This window comes from Lucilia cuprina, chromosome 4 (assembly GCF_022045245.1).
Source record: "Lucilia cuprina isolate Lc7/37 chromosome 4, ASM2204524v1, whole genome shotgun sequence".
Taxonomy (NCBI): domain Eukaryota; kingdom Metazoa; phylum Arthropoda; class Insecta; order Diptera; family Calliphoridae; genus Lucilia; species Lucilia cuprina.
In genome coordinates, this window is record NC_060952.1 from 99129155 (window position 1) to 99144662 (window position 15508).

General features: G+C 30.7%; 5 protein-coding genes across 6 annotated transcripts in view; 3 read left to right on the top strand and 2 right to left on the bottom strand.

The window, feature by feature from the left end:
* Positions 1-2034, top strand: part of LOC111680205 (thiamine transporter 1-like) — a 3419-nt gene extending 1385 nt beyond the window's left edge. The window contains exons 3-7 of the mRNA XM_023441838.2: positions 402-484; positions 580-881; positions 949-1274; positions 1343-1584; positions 1647-2034. Of these exons, the coding sequence (XP_023297606.2) occupies positions 402-484; positions 580-881; positions 949-1274; positions 1343-1584; positions 1647-1914 (1221 nt within the window). The 3' untranslated portion in view covers positions 1915-2034. The remainder of the gene's footprint in view (positions 1-401; positions 485-579; positions 882-948; positions 1275-1342; positions 1585-1646) is intronic.
* A 131-nt stretch (positions 2035-2165) lies between these two features.
* Positions 2166-4071, top strand: LOC111680195 (thiamine transporter 2-like). Its single transcript, XM_023441826.2, has 6 exons — positions 2166-2467; positions 2537-2619; positions 2675-2976; positions 3036-3349; positions 3419-3660; positions 3721-4071. Exons 1-6 carry the CDS (start codon positions 2345-2347, stop codon positions 3968-3970), a joined length of 1314 nt encoding a protein of 437 aa, XP_023297594.2. The 5' UTR covers positions 2166-2344; the 3' UTR covers positions 3971-4071.
* On the bottom strand, positions 4027-6888 carry LOC111680204 (inactive peptidyl-prolyl cis-trans isomerase shutdown-like). 2 transcript variants are annotated; one of them, XM_046950521.1, is made up of 3 exons: positions 6764-6888; positions 5678-5860; positions 4027-5604 (listed from the first exon to the last, which is right to left on the bottom strand). In XM_046950521.1, exons 2-3 carry the CDS (start codon positions 5734-5736, stop codon positions 4299-4301), a joined length of 1365 nt encoding a protein of 454 aa, XP_046806477.1. In that variant the 5' UTR covers positions 5737-5860; positions 6764-6888; the 3' UTR covers positions 4027-4298. The 2 variants fall into 2 exon arrangements, with proteins under 2 accessions (XP_046806477.1, XP_023297605.2); XM_023441837.2 differs by having other exon boundaries at positions 5678-5838; positions 6764-6885.
* A 48-nt stretch (positions 6889-6936) lies between these two features.
* LOC111680202 lies at positions 6937-15463 on the top strand. The gene is made up of 7 exons (XM_023441835.2): positions 6937-7071; positions 12129-12282; positions 12341-12528; positions 12601-13198; positions 13257-13438; positions 13724-13902; positions 13965-15463. Exons 1-7 carry the CDS (start codon positions 6959-6961, stop codon positions 14603-14605), a joined length of 2055 nt encoding a protein of 684 aa, XP_023297603.2. The 5' UTR covers positions 6937-6958; the 3' UTR covers positions 14606-15463.
* LOC111680203 (nuclear transcription factor Y subunit gamma) lies at positions 8276-11038 on the bottom strand. Its single transcript, XM_023441836.2, has 2 exons — positions 9210-11038; positions 8276-9148 (listed from the first exon to the last, which is right to left on the bottom strand). Exons 1-2 carry the CDS (start codon positions 10536-10538, stop codon positions 8738-8740), a joined length of 1740 nt encoding a protein of 579 aa, XP_023297604.2. The 5' UTR covers positions 10539-11038; the 3' UTR covers positions 8276-8737.
* Positions 15464-15508: the final 45 nt, after the last annotated feature.

The following is a 15508-nucleotide window of genomic DNA, read 5'->3' on the forward strand; positions in this document are numbered from 1 at the left end:
ATAGATACATAGATACATAGATACATAGATAGATAGATAGATAGATAGATAGATAGATAGATAGATAGATAGATAGATAGATAGATAGATAGATAGATAGATAGATAGTCAAAAATGTTATTTTTTAATTATAAACTATATTTTTGTTTAAAAGAAATTTGTTTTTAGCTTCAAAATAAAACATCTCATATAAACAGTTGTTTCTTTGTCGAAATCTTATTAATAGTTCTTAAAATTTCTAATTCTTCAGTAACAAATTTTTCTTTGTCGAAATCTTATTAATAGTTCTTAAAATTTCTAATTCTTCATTACCAAATTTTGCTAATTATATATTTTTTTCCATTGCCGTTATCTAATTTATTATCTGTTTGTTTTATTTTATGAATTTATGATACTCTCAGCTGAATCGTCAAGTCTATCCTATGGGTACTTATTCATATTTAGCACAATTGGTTGTGGTATTCCTGATAACAGATTTTTTACTGTAAGCTTTCAATCTTATCTAAAACAAAAACCTATAAAACTGTTTACCCAATGTCTAACTTATACTTGAAAATGTTTATGCTTGAAAAATTGCAGTTATAAACCTTTGATAATAACAATGGGTGTAATGGGTATTATAATATGGAGTATGTTACTATGGACTACCTCACTGGAGGCTTTAATGACTCTGGAATTTTTCTATGGTACTTATATGGCAGCTGAAGTAGCATATTACACTTATATTTATGCTAAAGTCGATAAAAAACATTATCCCAAAGTAACCTCACACACAAGGGCGGCCATGTTTGCGGGCAAACTGGTGGCTAGTATATCGTCACAATTATTATTAACTTTTAATGTTATGGACTATCGTGATCTTAATTATATAACTTTAGCAAGTAGGTCAAAAAAGGCAGTATTTAATTTTTGTTTAAATTTCTAGTTTAATAATTGTTTTTTTTTTAGCACAAATTATAGCAGCATTATGGGCATTCGTTTTGCCCAAAGTAGATAGAAGTTTATATTTTCATCGTAAGCCTTATGTAAGTGAAAAATCCAACGAAATCACCCCACCTTCGCAGTCTATAGAAAATTGTAATGCCGACGATGAGAAATCGGATAAATTACTCTTGGCTTCACCAACAAAATTGCTATGGTCACACTTTAGTAATGCTTATACAAATATTAAAGTTTTACAATGGTCCATTTGGTATGCAGTGGGTTTATGTGGCTATTTACAGGTGATATCATATGTACAGTTGCTGTGGAAGGATATAAAACCTAATCCAGATGTAGTTATAATTTAATAAATTAATAATATATGGTAAAGCAGTAATTTTTGTATATTATTTTTTTTTAGATTGCTTGGAATGGAGCTGTAGATGCCATATTTACCGCCTTGGCGGCTTTGTTTGCCTTAGGTGCTGGTTATATACATGGTGGTCGTTTAAAGTCTCGTGCTAGTCTGGTGGTATTAGCTATTCTATCGGCCCTGGAAGGTGGAGCCATATTATTATGCTGCTGGACAGACAATATTTTTGTTTCTTATGCTGGTTACATTATATTTGGAGCATTATATGCTTTTACTATTACAGTAGCAGGGTAAGCATTTTTAATGGGCATTGTGTTTTATATTACACGGATTTTAATTTAATTTTTTTTAGTGCTGAGGTGGCCCGCTATTTAGAAGAGGATAGTTTTGGTTTAGTATTTGGCATTAATACTACTGTCGCTTTGATTTTCCAGACTATCTTAACATTGGTGGTGATATCTGAATCTGGCTTTGCATTATCCCCTAAAGGCCAATTTACAGTTTATGCTTTTTATTTTATTGTCGTTGGTATTTTATATTTTATTTTCGTTTTATTTGAATATTTTATGTCAAAAAGAACGAAGAAAAGCAACAGTGATCTTAGTATAGAACAAGAATAGATAAATTATTATTGTTATTTTTGTGATAAGTTAATAATGATTAGTTAATTGGTAAAGACATCTTTTGTTTAAAACTTTGTAAATAAATGCTAAAAGAAATATTTTAGAAAATATTAAGAATATATGTTTTTATTTGGTTTATAAAGAAAAAGTTGTTTATATTTTGTTTTTAAATGTGTTAGTCCATTTAGCGATACGATTAGATAAAGTCTAAAATACAACAAATGAAATCTGTTCAATGTGGGCTAGTGTTTGTGTGTGGTGCTAAGAATACAAATTTCGGTTTATAACTTTTTAGTAGTTGATTGATTACAATGCTATAATTAGGTGCTCAATTATAACACACAATAGTTTTTCATTGTTATTGGATTTGCAATTAAAAGTGGTTTTAATTAATTCATTTGTTGCAAAGAAAAGTAAAGGATATCTAATGGGTTGGCTTAAGATTTCCTGTCTATTGTGTGTTTTTGGTTTTGTGCGGGAAATACGTCCATCAGAATCGTATTTAACAGAATTTTTGGCAGGACCATGGCGCAATATAACAGAGGAACAGGTAAATTATGATTTAAGTTAAATATTACAAAGTTAACAATGTTTTTTGTGCAATTCATAATAATCCTAGTTAAACCGTCAAGTATATCCCATGGGCACTTATTCCTATTTAGCACAATTGGTAGTAGTGTTTTTGATTACCGACTTTTTACTGTAAGTTTCTTAGTACTTCAATGAAACAATTACTTTAGCATAAAATGCATTTTAGTTATAAACCTTTAATAATAACAATTGGTGTTATGGGCATTATAATATGGAGCATGTTATTGTGGACTACCTCTCTAGAGGCTTTAATGGCGGTGGAATTTTTCTATGGCACATATATGGCGGCAGAAGTGGCTTATTATACGTATATTTATGCCAAAGTAGATAAAAAACATTATCCCAAAGTAACCTCACACACTAGAGCAGCAATATTTGCCGGCAAACTAGTGGCCGCTATATTGTCACAAATATTATTAACATTTAATGTTATGGATTATCGTGAACTTAATTATATATCGTTGGCAAGTAGGTGTGATTTTACTTATTAATATTTAGTTAGTTTATATTAAATATGTAAATTACAGCACAAATTATAGCTACATTATGGGCTTTTACATTACCCAAGGTTAATAGAAGTTTATATTTTCATCAAAAATCTAATGATGATAAAAATCCAGCTACTACCGCAGAATTAGAAAGTCATTATAAAAATAATAACCAAACAGATAAACTTGTTATGGTTAAACCTATAAAATTGCTATGGTCTCACTTTAGAAATGCCTATACAAATATAAAGGTTTTACAATGGTCCTTTTGGTACGCGCTGGGTTTATGTGGCTATTTACAAGTATTAACTTATGTTCAGTTATTATGGAAAGATATTGAAAGCAATCCCGATGTAAGTACGTACATATTTATTTGTAAATGTTAGAATATAATAATATTTTTATAAAAACCTTGCTTTTAGTTAATTTGGAATGGTGCTGTGGATGCTTTATCCACCGCCTTAAGTGCTTTGTTTGCCTTAGCAGCCGGTTATGTTCAATTTAGACTCTTAAAGTCTTATACTGGTTTTGTAGTTTTAGCCGTTTTATCTGCTCTAGAAGGTGGTGCTTTATTACTAAGCTGCTGGACTGAAAATATCTTTATTTCCTATACAGGTTATATACTATTTGGAGCCTTATATGCTTTTACTATTACAGTGGCCGGGTATGTAATATAAAGTTATACTTTTAATTATTTTAAATTTTATATTAATTTATTTTTTAGTGCTGAGGTGGCTCGTTATTTGGAAGATGATAGTTTTGGTTTAGTTTTCGGTATAAATACAATGTTTGCTCTTATTTTTCAGACGATTTTAACGTTGGTGGTAATCTCTGATAACGGTTTTGCTTTACAGCCCAAAGAGCAATTTACCGTTTATGGATTTTATTTTATAGTCGTTGGTATTTTGTATTTACTTTTTGTTGTATTTGAATATTTTCTAACTAAAACAAAGAAAAATAGTGAAATGATTTAAGAAAACTACGCTAATAGTTTCTTGCCATAAAATTAAAAAATAAAAAAGCTTATAAAAATATAACAAAAAAATTTTATTAATCCAATATATAAACTGGGGAATGTGTGGCTATTCTGGATAATAAATTGCATTTCAAAATATCAAATTTTTAAAACGTTATTTATATAAAAAAAAAATGTTAAACTCTAGTACTTGAAAATATATTTTGTTTATGCATATCTTAAAAATATGCAGGTTTTCCTTGTAAACGCAAATGTTTTTTTATTAGAAAAAATAATAAAATGAATATTTTTAAAATAAAAAAATGAAACACGCACCATTTTTCTACTTATTTCTTTTTAGTTACCGTATAACTACTGTTATCCAAAGGATTTAGTGACAACTTTAAGTCTAATTGCTTCGCCAACTCATCAACGGTTTCTATTTCTTTATTAGTTAGACCAGCCGGTAATTTTAAATTATTTTGTTCTTCATCTTCTTTAAATTCTCGCATTAATTTCATCATTTCCTCTTTTAATGTAAAAATGGCTGCATCACCATTATTGGCATTAGCATCATCCGTCTTTTGAACAGTTTTTATAATGCCCATGGCCTTTGTCCAAATTTTACGTTCGTTTTCCTTATAGCGTTTATAACGTTCATCTAAGATCTTTAGTTCTTTACCAATATCAAGATTTTGCGGTTCCAAGTGTTGGGCCTTCACTAAAAGATGCCGAGCTTTTTCATATTCTCCCAACATTAGATAGGCTCTACCCTCTTGAAACAGTGCTTTACAAGATGGTTTGTTATGGGTTAACTCGCGGATTTCTTTGCACATTAAACAAGTTTTGCCAGGAGCATTAATCTTATTATAACAAACAGCTAGATTTGTATAAAGCTTTATTAAAAATGAGCTTTGTTCTTTCTCTTCCTGATCATTGGCCAAACGACAAAATTTTAAAATATCTACTGCTTTTTCAAAGGCTCTACAGGCATTACGATATGTTCCCTGGCTAAAGAAATCCAAACCTTTCAAATGAATTTCCTTTACCTTATCAATCACTACTGTAAACTTGTTACGATCTTGTTCGGCTATTTGTTGATCGGCATCGATATCGCCTACCAAATTATAAGATACCAATTCTATTATGAAAAGACCATCAGCCTTGGGTTTAACGCGTGGCGGACAACCCATTTCACGAAATAGCAAGTGATAGGAAATGACAAATTGTGCATGTTCTCCCTTATGCATAGTGCGTACAGCTACTTCCAGGCCTTCCAAAACCTCATTGCGCCCCGTATAAAAACTGTAGGATGAGCCACGCAGAAAACTCGAATCAAAAGGTGCGCCTTCACCTTCCCAGTAAGCGTTGTAACGTATGCAAACTCTGGCATTATTCGGAACTACCGGTTCTTGTTCCAAGCCAACTTTTGTTATCTTTTTCCACACGTGTTCGTTTAATTTTTGCATGCGCGGTTTTAAGTCTTCAAACGGTTCGGTCCAAGGTGACACCAATTCGTTGCGATCAAATGCATTTTTGCCATCATCTTGTTCTTCATCAGAACCTATATTAAGTTCATCGTATATATCATTGGTAAATCCCTCATCGAAGTTTGTATTTATTTCAAAACTCGCTCCGCTACTTATGAGATCTCTATAGGAGTTTTTGTTTTCAATCAGGACAATGTTTTGTTTCTATATTAGTAGATTTGACAATTATTACTTACCCCAAGCAAAGTGGATCTTTTAAGAAATTGTTAGTTACAGGTATTCCATCATCTTCCATTTTAGTTGTGTAAATTCCGTTTAAAATGTGTTCAATTGTCAATTACTTTGTGTGTTTATCTTTGCGCTTGGAGCGTCTAAATTTGCATAGAGTGACAAATACCTAGAAGAGAAACTCGAATAAGCTAAAAATAACACAAGAGAGTGGGGTTTTGCATATTAATATAAATGAATATAAATGTCGATAATTAAAAAATATTTATTGAAAACTCTTTGCAAATTAAAAACGTTTAGTATAAGTAAAACCTTTTATAAATTACAAAAAGTCGAAAGGTAAATTTTTCCGAATTTTTACAATAGTTTTAGCAGAGTTTCTCTTCTATGTTATTGCTATATAACCAATTTTCATTCTTCTTCTTATTCGCATAAAAAACAAAAAGAAAGGAAAAAACTTGCCATAGTAAACAAATTTTAAATTGCATAAAATTTGTCTGTTAAATTAATTTTAATGTTTAATAAAATTTCTTATGGAAAAATTAAATTGATTGCTATTGTATTTTGTATCACAACCAATTGTAATTTTCCACATTATACTTAGTATGTTTTATTGTTTATATCATATTAATCTGCACAATTTGTTAAATTTTGCGAGTATGGCCACACTGTTTGTATGTTTGTTTACATTTTTCATATTTCTTTAAATTTCTTTACATATAGAATAAAATGTGATATAAAAATTTTATTTTCTTTGTGTTGTATCACATAATTGTCAATTTTTTAATACACTTTGACAGTAGGATATTACTTAACAAAACAAAATACTTAAAAAGTTTATATTATTTTTCAATGCGACCACCCTTTAATTTTTGTATGTTTGCAAAGGGATGCAAAGAGAGAGAGAGCTGCCAATTGAATTTATTTTAATATGTTCAATAAATTATTTTATAAAAATATAAGTATTAAACTCTTAATAAAAGGTTTATAATATAATTAAACCCCTTTTTATTAAATGAAAATGTTAATAAAATAATTTTAAATAAAACGAATTAAATGTTTATAATATCATTAAAAGTCCTTAATGTCCTTACGAAATAATTGATGTCAATAAACAACTTGGCCACTCTGTGGCAAAATTAGTGAAGAACAGCAAAAAACAAAGACAGTTTTTATAGGAAAAACAAGTAATTAATAGCTAAAATACCAAACAAGTGAATATTTCTTTTTTATCCATTTCATTTTGTTTAAATAAATTGTTGTGGTTGCACTGCACGCCCATTATAATAATGAGAAGATTACGCCGTCACTATATCAAATTAGTAATTCTTGTTTTATTTTGCGGTGCCGGTGTCTTGTACTTTACCAGGAGTACGGAAGATCTGGACAGGCAGAGTCAAATGTAAGTGTTGATATTTTAAATTGTATTGAAAGTTGTTTTTGTATTATAATTTTTGTACAAAATACATACTATTAATATAATGGGTATATTGTATGTATGTTTAGATGTATAATAAATTTATTTACTTGTGATAGCAATCACAAAGGGAAATAAATACATTAAGGTGGTTTATTTCAAAAGTGTCTTAACTTAATATTGGTGATTTTGAAAATAGTTTTGCAAAATATTGACAGAACTAAACCCTATCAGTTATTTTATATATTTTAAAAAATATCTACTATTTTTGGTGAAAACATACTTTTCTGTTAAAAATGTTAAAAACATCAAAAAATTGAAGTACCATCTCAATTTTAAAGTATTTTAATGTCGTCCAAATATGATCTTTTATCTTAGAATGAAATTTGTTAAATTCCAATCATTATTCCAAAAATCAAATCGCAAAGATAAAAACTAGCAACATGGACTCTAGAGCTCCATAAAAAAAATTCTTTTATCTTCATAATTAACTGAAAAATACATTCGAAACTGTTTTGTTAAAACAATGATTTTGTGAGTAAGAACACTTTTTTAGGTAGGTAAATGGTGACTAAAACTCAGCCTTTGTCCCTTCGGGAGAATTTTTTTAAATGTATTTACACTTTAAAACACACGATATAGGTATGTATGAACATTAGGGTAATAACTTTTTAAACTTACAAATAACAAATCCGAAATACAAAGAAAATTATTTTATATTTCTCTGTTATTGAAAGAGTATTCAGAAATAATGGGAAAGTGTTTTCCTAAAGACTGGCTATTGGCAGAATATAGGCAATTCTTTATACCTTAATGCACATTATAATTATGTACATAAAAATGTATAATATATCGTTGTTTTGATCTTAGGAAAAGCAAACTAGTTCAATATATTAATTCATAATTCATTCATTTAGTTAGAAGCAGTAATTATATCATTTACATATTCAGATATACAACTACATATGAAGAGTAGAGTAAGTTTATTTCAAGTGTCATTAGTGGACTAGTTCTTTAAAAGAGATATACAAAGTTTTGCATTCACTCTTTTACCAATTTTAAAAATTTACAAAACAAACTAAAACTTATTATAAAAACGTTTCTAAAATTCTAAACTTTCTTATCCACCTGTAAGCTTGTTTAATTTTTCGATTCTAGAAAATAATGAAATAAGAAAAACTTTAAAAAGTAATTGTATACAATATTTTTTTTTATTAACAAATTAAAATTTATTTGTTTAAACTTTATACATGAAGATCGTTCTGATCATGAGCGAATATCATACATACATTTTTATCTTAAGAACTCTATAAATTAATTTTTGTTTTGTTATCAAATATTAACTTATTTTTTATTTTTCTCTTTTCTTATTGGAAAATTAAAATATTCTTAATACTAATACTAAATATTATTGTACAAACATATAAGCTATGTTTATCTGGTTTAAGGAAATACATGGAAATATTTAAACAAAGAAAGAAAAATTACAATACATATTTTTAATTATAATTAAGGACTAAAATTACATACATTTAAATTAAAGTCGGTTTAAAATGAAATGACGACATGTAGAAATAAATATAATTTACACTAAGTTTAGAAAATCCTCGGCATTTGTCAAGTAACAGTTGCCTTGGATATTTTTCTGAGGCTAGCAATTGTTTCGAAATGTACTGCCCATGTTTCGATCGGTAGACACCATTGAGGCTGCAGCAGCGTTAGCTGTAGCCTGATTTGTTGCTACTGTGTTTGAATTAATATAAATGTTATTTGTTGGTGTGGTGGTTTGAGAATGGTGCTGATTTTGTTGTTGGTTTTGGTGCTGCTGCTGTTGTTGTTGGGTTATATGAGCCGGATGATGAACTATATGCGCTGTTGTAGCTGCAGCAGTATTAGCCTGCGCTTGATTTTGAGCCTGAGCTTGAAGTTGTAGTAATTGTTGAGCTGTTAATAAATGTGTTGGTATTATAACTTGTTGTTGATGGTGTTGTTGCTGTTGATGTTGTTGCTGTTGCTGCATTTGCAGGCGCAACAAATTTAATTGATTGGCATTTATGGCAATCTGTAATAATGCAAAATAAATTTAAATTTTAAAAAATCACTGAGTGGAAATTGTTACTTACTGGCATATTAGTTAACTCGCCACTGGGTGTTAACATAACTTGTTGTAGCAGCTGCACTTGCTGCGGATGATGTTGTTGCTGCACTTGCTGCTGCTGTTGTTGATGCTGAGCTATATTTTGCAACAGAGCAGTTTGCTGTTGATGTTGCATTACATTCGCTGCCTGGGCGGTTGCGGGATTAGCTGCAGTTAGAATAAGCTGTTGAGGTTGTTGGGCCACTAAATTTAAGCTTGCCGCCGTCAGTGGTGTGCCAGCAGCTAAGCCATTGTTTAGATGTTGTTGTTGCTGCTGCAGTTGTAATTGATGTACTAGTTGAGCCTGGCCTGTTTGTTGTCCTGGCAGTGTGATAAAATATTGCAGATGCTGTTGAGGATGAGTTGCTTGCTGTATAATTTGTAACTGTGGTGTGGCTTGATTTGTTGTTGCAGTGGCGGTCGTTATCATTTGCGTGGGCTGCGTCTGATTGATATTTCCTGTAATAGAGCCCGTTGTCGGCAAAGCAGTCGCTGTTGCAGTTTCCATTGGCAGACCTGATACATTTAATATCTCACCAGTCACTGTTGTCATTGTCGCCGTTGGCATGGGCGCTGGTGAGTTGTTGCTTGATATTGCATTATTATTACTACTGCTACTACTATTATTGGCCGAAGACGCGCTCTCATTGTTATGTCTTCTATGATTTGGTGGTTTGATGTCTTCTCTTGGCACAATATCAATTAGAAAATCAAATTGGTCATAGTTAGCTATGGCTTGAGCAATGTCGGACCTTTGCAGGGTACGTCGTTTACTTTCATCGGTGTGTATCCAAGCTCTCATTGTCAATTCTTGAATGAAAAACTCACATGCTTTGGCGAAAAGTGTTGGTGCTTCTGCCGCTATCATTTTAGCATTTTCATCCAGTTTCATGATCTTTTTAATCCGAGCTAATGGTAAAGACTGATGCTTCGAATCGACAACTGCAGTTTGCACCTCCTGAAGTATGTTGGGCCAAAAAGTGTCTATAGTTGGTGGTGGTTTTCGCGGCTGTTGCTGTTTGGTGTTTTTTGCTGATTTTTCTTTGGGTATTGCACCAGTACTTATGTTTTGATTCGATATGGAGGTAGTTTGATCCAATGTCGACGCATTATTACTAATGGCAAATGTATTGCCGCCACTTTCCGCAACGACGGTAATGCTGCCGTTATTAGCATTATTATTGCCGTTATTATAGGACAGCATATCGATGTTTTGTACTCTTGTCTGAGATTGTGTGATATGTTGCTGCTGTTGTTGTTTAACACCACTACTTAAACTACTATTAGATGATGTTCCATAAGAAGGCTGAGACATACCGAAACCCAATTTGCGAAAAATTAAATTAATACAACTACAAAATACTTTTCACAAGTTTTTTTCTACATTAACATTTAACAATCATATAATATACACATTATGCACTAATTTCATGTAATATTGTTTGCAATTGCTAAAACAATTGTACTATGCACAACTCTCTGATTGGCAGACCATCCATCCGCACTTCTGTCTTTTCGTTTATTCTTTATCTGACATTATTAGTGCGAGATTAAAACTATTTCTGGATACAAATTTATTCGTTATTTTATAAATTCGTTTATGTTTTGTATATAATTAAAAAAAAATAATCAATTCACTTAATAAATTACTATAATTAATAATAAACACGTACAGCCAGAGATACAAGCCGATTCGGTTCAAAACGGCGGCAGCTGATCGCCGGCCAAATTTTGACAAGCCGCGCCGCAGCCAATATTTTGTTTTTCTTAAGCGACAATTGTTTAATTCAAACGGTAATTTGTTGGATTGTGCTAAATTCATTAATACAACTTGCATCGTATTGTCTTATTAACCTTTGAGGAATGTTTATGAATAAGAACCTAAATATTTTCATTATTAGAACATAAATTTTTGTTGTACAAAAAACGTAGCATACTTTTAGCCTTTAATTAAATCATTTTCATATGAAAAATTAAATTCAAATTATTTTTCCTTCACATTTTTACAAAAATTCCAAGTGTATGTAATCGGACACTTTCAGCTTTAAATATACTTGTAATAATGAAAATCTAATCTATTATCTGTATGATTTCATCTTAACTTTAGTTATGGGCGAAATTAGTGTATTCTGATGTTGTTAACTTTTGAAACCCTGTTATATCTCTCTTTATGTTTCAGAATGTGTAAAAAAATTGTTTTCATGTATTAAAATTGTAAAAAACATTGGAGGCAACTGTAATAGTGATCATATTGTCTAAAAATTATCATCTTATCTGTTCTAACAGATAATATAATAGATATATAACATTCTCAATATTCCTATATTACATTCTCAGCTTTGATTGATTCGATATTTTGGCCGCCGCCCGTTATTTTATAGCATATCGCGGCTGTAGCAGTCCAATTATGGTCGATCCGCCGCCGCTGTTTATTTAACATCGGCTTGTATCAGGGTTGGCAAATGGAATATTCTAATTGTACAAAACAGCATTAAAATTTTCCTTTTTTATTACGATTCCCCAGGTTCATAATAAAATTGGCAATGAAACTAAAAAGCGGATATACCATGTTAATCCATTATTTCTAAAATAACAAATTTTGTAAAATGAAAATTTTCACAGAACTCTTCTTTAGCAATTTAAATAATTACCTTTTACATTTACATTTGTTGTTGCAAAAATTAAAACACAGTTTGCACGACAAAATTTCAAATCTAGTTTACTTTACCTTTATTAAGTTTATTTTAATGTTACCGTATTTTCGCGGCAATTTTAGAATGAATTTTTTGTGATAGATATTATTGTCTCTTTCTCTCACACACAAAATTATAAGTTTCCTGTGTAGACCGACACAAAAAGTTCGGTGTATTAAAAAAAAACAAAATGTTTAAATTTTATTTCGTAGACAAATAATGGAACGTTCTATACGGTCTATAATGAACCAAGTTGAATGCCGTTTACCTGAGCTACCAATCGATAATCCTGAATTGATGAAATTTTTCCATTCGGTAGACAAAATTGACTGTGGGAACCCAAATGATGATTGGGTAATGTGCGAAGTAAGTAGTTTTTATTTAATAGCCCGGGAATATATTTCAAATTAAATTTTCTTTTTAGAAATCTATATGTTTCGTTAAACCTGAAGCAATAGCAACAAATGGTGAGATAACTTGTACATTTACGGATATAATACGTAAAAATGATTTTAAAGCACGTTACGGAAAATCGGCAAAAACCAAAGAACCTTATATACTACAAGCTTCCGATTTCGTTAAAGTACTGTGTACAGCTGAAAATGGTTTAAGGTAAAGTATATAGGAATTTTAGGATTAAAAAGATTTTAACTATATTGACATTTTGTTTCCATTTTATGGCAGTTGGTTTGGTATGGCTTATGGTATGCGAGATGGGGTTGAAAATACTTTAATACACAAACCAGTACCACCACCTGTGAATAATAATGTTAACCCCTTAAATGTGTTGGATCCTCCCTCAGAATTGCCTGCCTACTTTAATATTCTAATGTTTGGTTTTGATTCCCTCAGTCGTAACTCTTTTATACGCAAACTACCCAAAACCTATAAATATCTAACGGAAGAACTTAATGCTGTTGTTCTAAAAGGTTACAATATTGTTGGCGATGGTACACCACAAGCATTAACACCCATTTTAACCGGTTACACAGAACTGGAAATGCCTGAAACCCGAAAACGCATGAGTAATGCCCTGCCAGTAGATCAAGCGTATCCCATGATTTGGAAAGATTACGAAAAACACGGCTATGTTACCTCATTCAATGAGGATATACCTTCGGTGGGTACGTTTACCTATCGTTTGACGGGTTTCGAAAAACAACCAGTTCATCATTATTTGCGTACTTATTATCAAGAGGCTGAAAATATTTTAAGTTCCAGTAAGGAACATTGTATCAATCATGAAGCTACACACTTAACCATGATGGAATATACCAAGAATGTAATATTTGTTTTGTTAATACATTTGAATTGATTTTTATTGAGTTTTTGTTTTGTAGTTTATGGCAAAATATAGCGATACTCCCCGATTTGTTTTTAGTTTTCATGGTGGACTATCGCACGATTCTATAAATCTAATTGAATCAGCTGATGAAGATGTTGTGTCCTGGTTGGAAACATTGAAAGCAAAACAACTATTAGATAATACTATTTTAATATTTATGTCGGATCATGGTATCAGGTTGGTTTTTATTATATAGTATTAACACAGGTCACATTGTTTTTTAGTTTTGAAAATTGATCTATGATCAAGTATATAAAATTATAGTCCTAATTGTAGACTGATCTACAGTTTTGAATATAGACTGATATGTCGAATTGGATATATATAAATCTGTAGACAGATCTGTAGATAATACTTTAAACTATAGTTATAGACTATGTTTTGATCATTAATATATACAGTTTATATAGTCTAATGAAGTTTAGACCCCATTTTTCATCACTTAATTGATTTCTCCTTTAGATTTACCGAAATACGCGAAACTTTACAAGGCAAACAGGAGGAACGTTTACCATTTTTCAGTTTTGCTTTTCCGGAATCATTTAAGAAGCGTTTTCCTCAGGAATATGCAAATTTTGTTAAGAATAGTGAAAGATTGACGACACCATTCGATATACATGCAACACTTGTACATATTTTAGGTAAACTACATTAAATCATTCTAAAAGTATGAGTTTTAATAAAAATCTTTTTATAATTACAGAACTACAACATATTAAACCTACAGCCACTTCCAATGAGCTAACATCATACGAAACATTGGCGGAAGAAACAACTGTTTTAGAAACCACACCAAAGATTGAAGTTTCCGATTTAGCTAGACACCGTGCCATATCACTTTTTACGCCCTTACCACATAATCGTTCTTGTGCAGATGCTTATATAGAACCACATTGGTGTACCTGTCTCAATTGGCAACAGCTTAATGTAAGCTCGGACATGGGTATTCTATTGAAAGCGGCCGCCAGTATATTAAATGTAATAAATAATGCCACGGAAACATTTCGTCAATACTGTGAACCTTTACACTTGAAACGCATCAATTGGGCTTTACTACTGAAGCCTCGTCAGGAGCTGTTGTCATTTAAGCACAATTTAGACATGGATGGCTATTTATCCGACTTAACTGGTAGTTCACGTTCAGCTGAAGTTTATTATCAACTGCAAATTTTAGTATCGCCGGGCGATTCACTATTTGAGGCTAGTGTAGCTTACAATTTAGATAAACTAACAATGCACACTAAACTATCACAAATATCTCGTGTTAATATTTATGGTTCACAGGCTAATTGTATTTATGAACGTAATCCGGAACTGCGTAAATATTGCTATTGTAAAAAATAGCTAAAAGTTTAAGATTGAAACACATAAGCATGCGAGCAGAATTCTTGCTCGCTTTATCTCAAAATTACCAAAAAATATTTTTTTCGTTATTTTTAAGTTTAAATTATATTATACTTTAAGTACACAATTTTCTCGAACTGAATTCATTTATGTAGTTTAGCAAGATAAAATTCAGTCATTTTAGAAGAAATTTTAAAAGCACCAAACTAGTCTTTATATAAATACATACATATGTACAATGAATCCTCTCACCATAAAACATGACATAAATGCACAATCTTTAAGAACTATGTATTTGGGGATTTTCAATGGATTATATTAAGGAATTAGAGTTTGATATTATTCAGTAAAAAAGCACAAATTATAAAAATATTTAAAAATATCATTAGCTTAGTAAGCAATCGTGACAAGTCCTATTCAGTAAGTTTTAAAAACATTGTTATTCGTATTTTTAAAAGATCTTTCAATGGAGTTTTCTTTCTTGATTTCTTGCTTTTCAATACCAGCTATGATCCCAGCAAAAATAAAACGAAGTACTTCCAAAAGAATAACATTTATCACCACTTTAAAAGTAGCACTAAATGAAATCATAACTTCTTTACGTCTTTTTCAGTGTTTCCATGGAGTAAATTCTACTTTTTTCGTTTCTTTCGAAGTTCTTTTTTTGCTGGGAATAGTGCCATTGGATGCTTATGAAATTTGTTGATTATCCTTCACTGAATAGAGCTTGGTTTGTGTACTCAACTATCGATACGTATTATAAGAATGCATGTAGCAAGATCTTATTCCAATTGAAAATTCCCTATTTTATATCAACATATAAATTATTTATATCTAATAAAAACCTTAGCAAGCAAATATTTATATTTTTGTAATTTTTAAGATAAAAAATAAAAGAAAAAA